This window comes from Eulemur rufifrons, chromosome 24, assembly GCF_041146395.1.
Source record: "Eulemur rufifrons isolate Redbay chromosome 24, OSU_ERuf_1, whole genome shotgun sequence".
NCBI classification, from domain to species: Eukaryota; Metazoa; Chordata; class Mammalia; order Primates; family Lemuridae; genus Eulemur; species Eulemur rufifrons.
In genome coordinates this window covers 29,533,592-29,541,380 of record NC_091006.1, presented here as the reverse complement: position 1 = coordinate 29,541,380, position 7,789 = coordinate 29,533,592, and the positions used below count along the sequence as shown (strand labels likewise).

The following is a 7,789-nucleotide window of genomic DNA, read 5'->3' as shown; positions in this document are numbered from 1 at the left end:
TGCAGCCTACAGGCCACAGAGCTCAGGGAAAGTAGAGTGCATAAACTGGACCCTCAAGACCACTCTAGCAAAGCTATGTCAGGAAACACAATTACCGTGGGTAGACATGCTAAGCCTAGCCCTATTAAAAGTCAGGTGCACACCAGGGCCCACAGGATATTCACCCTTTGAAATCCTGTTCGGTAGACCTCCCCTACTCATCAAGCAATTAAGGGGAGACATCACACAACTAGGGGAATATAAACACACACCTCCAAGCCTTAGCCAAAACTATGTGCCATATCCACCACACCATCCTAGAAAAAATCCTATAGCCCTGGCTTTCCCTGTCCACCCCCACCAACCTGGGGATCTAGTCTGGATAAAGGACTGGGAAAAAAATGCGCCTAGAGCCCACCTGGAAGGGTCCCCATACTGTGATACTAGTTCCTCCCCCTGCTATTAAAGTTGCAGGTCTCACTCCGTGAATCCACCACTCCCGGATGTAAAAGGCCAAACCAGACAACGAAACTGATCTCTGGACTGCACATCAGGACCAGCAGAACCCGCTGAAGATCCAGCTTAACCATCTGCCAACGAGGACAGCCACACCTGGAAATGAACAGGAGTAAATGGGACCACTGGCCCTGACTCTCAATGGGGTTGTAGTGACTTTACTGGGGATTGGACTCTTCTCAGTAGCTCCGGAAGATTGGACTGTACTGCAGAGGGCATCTCTAACTGTGATATATTGGCTCATTGTAGGATGTCTGCTCTTACTGCAGTCCCTACAGTCCTCCTGGTTGGGGCACTTGCCCTAACAACTATGGAGAAAAACCCTGCCCTGAGACTTGTTATGCTAGGACTTGGATTCCCTTCACTAATTAGAACAAACCTGGGGTTTCGACTTGGGACAATGGACTTCATGGCTACTACCTCTGGCTGGGCTGCTAATAACTATTCTTCTCCTTGTCACTGTAGGCCCCTGCATACTCAGCACAGTTATTAAATTTGTAAAAACAACTGTAACCCGGAGAGCAACAGCTCACATAACGGCCTTAAGAGGCTATAACCCACTGGGAAATGATGCCCTATAATAAGACATATAAGGGCATCAAAGGGGGGAATGATAAGGAAAACCCCCATCTATTACCTAGCACAGCAGCCACCTGAGACCCCCCCCACCCCTCACGGAAGACCCACATTAGCATACCACTAACCTAACATCTAGCACAGCAGCTTGACACTAAACCTAATTACCTGGTGCAACACACTAACCTAACATGTAGCGCATCAGCATAACACTAAACCTAATTACCTGGTGCAAAACACTAACCTAACCTATTGCCTGGAGGGCATCAGTCACCTGCAACCCCTCCCCTTGGATCACCCCAACTTAATAAAAATGGAAAAAACTGGATAGACGGTACTCAGAATTTGGTGGTGAGACCACTCTGAGCCCACTGGCGAATAAACCTTGATTCTCCGACTCACCGTGTGCCGCTAGGTTTGTCCTGGGGACCACTCACTGTAATACTTGCAGTAACAATACTGGTTAAGTGGCAACATTTTAAAACCACCAATCAATATTAGACATAACCTGGAATTGATTAGAAAGAGAAAATTAGGTGGTGGCAGGATATTAGTAGGCATAAATAAACTAAGGAAAACACTTAAGGAAATATAAGCAGTCTGAGTTGAGTTGGCAAGTAATAAGACTCTCTGAATAAGAGAAAAAAGGAAGAGGAAGGAAAAAGTAGAAAATAAAACATGTTAACGTTAATGAGGGACATCTTATAGGACATATTTAGGAACCAGATATCAGGAGCCAAGGCTAGCTTTCTAAACAGTATTGGGTCACTCAGTAAAGTTCTTGTGTGTTATCTTTCTTAATTAGATGCATAAATTGTGGTTTATAAAAAAAGACTGATCCAATTTTTTCCTAAACTAATATTTTCTTATTTTATTATAAAAAATACTATCTGAATTGGAAGTTATAGAACAGGACATATAAAAGAAATCAGGATTGTATGTGGTGTATTTTAAATAGGAGATCTATATGTCATTTTTTAAAAAATTTAGGTTGAAAAAACTAAGAACAGATTATTTTAGCCAGATCAATTTTTCATTCAGCAGTTAATTTAATGTATACTACATGTTGTGATTCTTTGAATTAAAAATGAAAAACTTAATTTATTTTATGTAAATACAAACATCTCTATTCAAAACTTAAAAGCATTACCTGAGTCCAACTGTAGAATTATAAAACAGGGTGGTTAAAATTTATTACTCTGAAATATTTTATGCATTGTCCTAGCTCTTTTTAAAAATCTATTCTTTATATCTGGTTGCATGGCTAAGACATATGTCATACTTTTACAACAAAAAGACGCACAATTGTCAATTAAGAAAGTTAAAAGTGGTCAGGCCCGTTTAAAAGACTATTTAGCAATGAAAAATATGAATCACATTTTATTTTTTCCTTTTGATAGCTTCCACAAATGCTAGAGAGCTTGATTTTGTGTTTGAACTTTAGTCTGTCTGAATAAAATTGTATTTCATTTATCTACCTGGACATTTTTGATTGCTTGCTAAAAGATAACCTTTCATTCAACATATGACTTTTCTTCCATTCTAAGCCAATGAACAATAAAATTCATACTTTCAAAGTAAGAAACTTTCTAAATGTTATTCTAGAAGGTGGAACCTCAATGTCAGTCCATCCCTCCAGACCTTTCTTTCATCTCCAGCAGTGGTTGCTTAAGTGTAGCTCTAAATGGGAGGCCATTGAAGAGGGAACAAGATTTGGACAGGCAGAGTATACATTGGCTCCCATGATTCCCACCTGCTCATGTCCATGCACTTGTATAAGCTCATATTCTTGAGTGTGGGCAGGACATATAACTTTCATCTAAACTGTAAAATTCCACAAAGGTGACAGAATTTCATTCCTGTTTTACATTATGTTATGTAAGACTCACTCTTGCCAGCAAATGCAGTCTGGAGATTGTTTCTCCCCTTTCTGCCTTTTAAGAAGCAAGCTGCCAGGAATCCTTCAGACACAAGGACCTTAAGGAAGCCTACACCACATGAGTTGGAAAGTGGATGCTTCCCTAGTCTAGTTTCTAGATGGGAACCCGCACAAGATGATGCTTTGCAGCTGTGTGAAACACTAAGCAGAAGAACAAGCTAATCTGTGCCTGGACTGCTGATCCTCAGAAAGTATAACATACCTGTGTGGTTTTCACTGGCCAAGTTTGTGGTGATCACCTTCCAGAACAGAGAAGACTACTACAAGGTTTTATAGGACTTGGTCTCTTGAAAGAGTTCCTCTTTTCTTTGTTGGCATCACCATGATAATCATCCAAACATATACTTGTATATCAAGTACATTAAGGGGCTCTGAAAATTGAGAGAACAAATAAAATTCACTTATTAGGAAATTACTAGCTCACAGTGATGGTGATATGAGTTCTACGATGTTAAGTATACTTTGAAAGAAACAAGTTGTTCTGTATATTCTGTAAGGAGTGATGATGATTTCATTATTTCTAAATTCCCTTCTACATTTTCCCTTGGTCTTTCCATTGGCCCGGACACAACTTCAAGTTGAGTATAGGCATAAATCAATAATGAAAATGATTATTCCTTTTAGTTGACAACAAATTTTTTTGTCAATTTGGTTTATAAATGCATGGTTTACTAATTTCCTAATTCTAATATTAAATTCTATATATGTTATAAAACAATAATTTATGGTAAAATAAAGCAGTCTGTAGAATTTATGTATTTAAGAATAGGACAAGCAAATATTTTATTTTTATAATGTATAAAGACTTGTAAAATTCCTTATTATTATAAAAATCAATACCAAAGTAGTTGCTTTATATGACTCTAGGTCCCCTCTATTTCTTTTGTGAAAATAGCACAATGTTTGCATTATATATTACTGTTTTTCTCCTGTGCTTCCAGTTAAAAAAGAAAGACAAACCACTTTAATTAATTAAAACATGGGAGTTGTAATGATATACCAACAATTATTTTATTAATTCGATTAGGAGGTCAAAGTCACTGTTGTTTGCTTGTATTTTGAGAGGAGCGGTATTTGTTCCTGTAGAAAATTGGTCATTAACATTGCTTTGTAGTACAATAAATTGATTCTCTGTAATACTAGTATCTGCTCAAGTATAAAAATAGACTTGCAATTTGGAAAACATAATTTTAACTCTATTTCAATGCTTTGAAAAAAGTATTTTCAACAGTGTTTTTTTTAAACATTTTTATTATATTTTTATTTAGCCTCATTGAAAGAATATAACGGGGATCACAGCTCTGATGTACAAAATTATTTTTAAATTCACAAAATACATTAGGATTAAAATGAATTCTCTTCAACTACCCAGTCATTTTACCAACTTTTGCTGAGTAGATAATCTGTGCCAGTCATTGTGAAAAATCTTTATTTTAAGAAAAAAAATTAAGTAACAAAAAATTTAACAAGTTTCACTTAACAAAATAACACCCAAAAGGAAATCACAGTACAAAGACGGTTTTAAGTCAAGGCCTCACCAGTTCCTACAGTATTAGTATTGATCTCAGTGCTCAAAATTGACTCTTAAAAAGCTTAAACTTAACCTAAAAGATTTTAAGTGAAAAGATAAACTGGAATGAACAAACAAGAAATATTTCTTTTTGATTTGGGGAGCTAGCACCTTTGAGTTTTCCCAAAAAGCACGTCTCCCCAATGCGTTCACTGCAATGTGGTGGCAAAAGGTCCATATTTAACATGCTTAAACTCAGATAACATCACTCTAAAGCATACTACCAAAATGTTAATTGAGAAAAGCTGAAAACAGTTTACTCAATATCACACGCTGGAAAAGTCTGTATGAGAAAACACTTAAGAGGTAATTTTTTAATCCAGATTTCACAAACTCATGGCGCAAAATGGGTTCCACAGGTTCCTTATATCTGCTCTTCTTTGCTTGTGAAAATTTGGTTGAAATAACTCCGATGTTCCTACAAAACTAGTTGTATCCTCCCATGCTGTTCTGACTGCTGCAGCCAGCCCCATAGCAGCTGCTCACGGACTGGCTCTCCAGACCGCTGTAAGTGGCCTGGGCCACCGACACCCCTATGCCTTGCATCACCTGGCTGCTGTACACCCCGTTACTCGCCCCTGCTGTCGAATTCAAGAAGAGTTCTATGTATCTGTGCTGCATGTTGGCCCTGTCTTTCGACATAGATGCCACAGCCTCTTCGTGAGTGGCAAACTCCACATCTGCTTCCCCGGTCACTCTTCCATCTGGGCCAATCTCGATTTGCACTCTCACAGGCTTGAGTGGAGAGAAGAAGTTGTAAATGTCATTCTCGGTGGCTTTGTACGGCAGCCCCCTCATGTGGACGCAGTGCCCTGTGGTGCTCTGCACTGTGAAGCCGCCGTCCTTGTATCTGTGGTCGTACATCCCCGAGAGACAGTAGCTGAGGTCTCTCCCGAACACGTCGGTAGGGGCGAAGCCATAGCCATCGCTGAGGCCACCGTACTCCTCGTTGCCGCCATAGCCTGCACTGTAGGCCCCGGGCCGCATCCTCTCCAGGCCCGCTTGCTTCACGATGCCCACGTACCTCCTGGCCGTCCCCTGGCGGTTATAGGGCCCCGGCCGTTGCACCGACATGAACTTCAGAGGGGAATCTGAGTATGACCTAACTTCCTCCTGACTGCTCTTGAACACTTCGATATACCGGTGCCCTATCCTCTCCTTGTGCTTCCCCAGAGCCTTCTCAGCTAACTCCTGTGAAGCAAACTGCACAAAAGCTTCCCCTGTAATCTTGCCGTCAGGGTCCACAGGCAATGTGATTCCGTTGGGCACGATTTCCAAACCTGAGAAGAACTGGACAATTTCTTCCTTTGTGCATCCAAATGGAAGTCCTCGAAGACGCACGAAGCCATCGTTGGCGCTGTCGGCACTGTTGGGACCGCTGTGCTTCAACACCCAATCCATCTCGGTTCTGTGGGACTTGAATACCTCGATGTACCGGTGTCCCATGCTTTCCCTGTCTTTCTTCAGGGCCATTTTCACATCGTTTTCTGATCCAAGTTCAACAAAAGCCTCACCGCTCTGCCTGCCCTCTCTAGTGTAGATGAAGTGGACGCCCGCGGTCCCATCACGAATCATGCAGTCGCAGAGAAAGTTCTGCACGTCCTCAATGGAGCAGGACCAGGGCAGGCCACGGAGCTTGACCACAAAACCTTCACCTCCCTCAGGGCCCAGCATCATAGACACTTGTTAGGGCAGACGTTAGACAAGCCTGGACACAAATTTTTTGTTGCTTAAAGAACAACTTCGGATGCCTTCAGCAATAAACACTTCTGGCAGATAACGAATTGTCCATGGAAGACAGCAAGACTGATTTCTATGAAGGAAAGGAAGCTGACAATCCAAGGCCGCCAAATTCCACCGGAAGTTTAACAATGCAGAGGGCTCCAGGAAAAGTCCAGGTGCATCTCCTTTTTTTTCTTTACTGTGCCAGAGGACGGCCGTCAGGACCGAGAAAGTGTGGGTTTGCAGTCCAGGAAGCGGAAGCCCAGTGATTGAAGGCTGAGAGCCGGATGTGGGTCACAGGGGAGGAGAGGAGGAAGTGCCACTGCCACCCTCCAAAATGTCACCAATGGGAAACGTGTGCCTCGGGCTCCGAGTCTCCACGCTCTGATCTCACATCCGGCTCCTCGGTACTCCCACAGAGCGCCTGGAGGAGGGTGGAACGCCAAGGACTTGGCAGTTGTAGCTGAGGCAGTTGAGGCTTGTTTACCATCACCATAGAAACCCCCAGCAGCGTGCTCTGGGCGGGGTTTCTGAGGGGTGGGGTCCTTAGCGCCTTTTCGCAGCACTTCCGGAAGCCGGCCTGGTGAGAGCGTGCTGCGTCCTGCCTGTGCCCGACGCCTAGGGCACCCAGAAACAGCAGCTCCAGGACTCTGTGTTCCTTCCCTGCTGTTAGCTGGTGGCCTGACCATGGGTGACATTCCATAGTGTTTTCTTTCTTTTTTTAAATTTTTTTATTTACTTTTATTTCAGCTTATTATGGGGATACAAAAGTTCAGGTTATATATATTGCCCATGCCCCCCCATCCCCCCGAGTCAGAACTTAAAGTATGTCCATTCCCTAGACAGTGCACATCGCACTCATCACGTAGGTATACACCCATCCCTTCCCCCCCCATCCCCCACCTCTGTCCGATACCCAATTGGTGTTATTCCCAAATGTGCACTTAGGTGATGATCAGGGAAACCAATTTGCTGGTGAGTACATGTGGTGCTTATTTTTCCATTCTTGGGATACTTCACTTAATAGAATGGGTTCCAACTCTCTCCAGGAGAACCAAAGAGATGCCATATCACCGTTATTTCTTATAGCTGAGTAACACTCCATGGTATACATATACCACATTTTACTAATCCATTCATGAATTGATGGGCATTTGGGTTGTTTCCACATCTTTGCAATTGTGAATTGTGCTGCTATAAACATTCGGGTGCAGGTGTCTTTTTTATAGAATGACTTTTGTTGTTCTGGGTAGATGCCCAATAATGGGATTGCTGGATCGAATGGTAGGTCTACTTGAATCTGTTTAAGGTATCTCCATAAAATAGACACACCTCTGGCCAGACTAACAAAGAGCAGGAAAGAAAAATCTCTAATAACCTCCATCAGGACCGTGAAAGGAGAAATAATGACCGATGCCACAGAGATACATGATATCATCTATGAATTCTACAAAAATCTTTATGCACACAAATTGGAAAATGTGGAG

The 7,789-nt window shown here is 42.1% G+C and overlaps 1 protein-coding gene and 1 long non-coding RNA gene across 7 annotated transcripts in view; both read right to left on the bottom strand.

The window, feature by feature from the left end:
* Positions 1-1,509: 1,509 nt before the first annotated feature.
* The window catches only part of LOC138374599 (uncharacterized), a 202,577-nt gene continuing 196,297 nt past the window's right edge, over positions 1,510-7,789 (bottom strand). The window contains exons 6-7 of the long non-coding RNA XR_011231387.1: positions 3,213-3,381; positions 1,510-1,579 (exon numbers count right to left, since the gene is read on the bottom strand). This is a non-coding gene — a long non-coding RNA (uncharacterized lncRNA). The remainder of the gene's footprint in view (positions 1,580-3,212; positions 3,382-7,789) is intronic.
* LOC138374577 (heterogeneous nuclear ribonucleoprotein F-like) lies at positions 5,007-6,257 on the bottom strand. 6 transcript variants are annotated; one of them, XM_069457531.1, is made up of 3 exons: positions 6,164-6,257; positions 6,095-6,096; positions 5,007-6,005 (listed from the first exon to the last, which is right to left on the bottom strand). In XM_069457531.1, the coding sequence occupies exons 1-3, from the start codon at positions 6,255-6,257 to the stop codon at positions 5,007-5,009; spliced, it is 1,095 nt and encodes a 364-aa protein (XP_069313632.1). The 6 variants fall into 6 exon arrangements, with proteins under 6 accessions (XP_069313632.1, XP_069313635.1, XP_069313634.1 ...); XM_069457534.1 differs by having other exon boundaries at positions 5,007-5,438; positions 5,853-6,257; XM_069457533.1 differs by having other exon boundaries at positions 5,007-5,542; positions 5,861-6,257.

What these genes read in the sequence shown, in the direction of transcription:
- LOC138374577 (XM_069457528.1), bottom strand. Translation starts at nt 6,257, where the DNA reads ATGATGCTGGGCCCTGAGGGAGGTGAAGGTTTTGTGGTCAAGCTCCGT.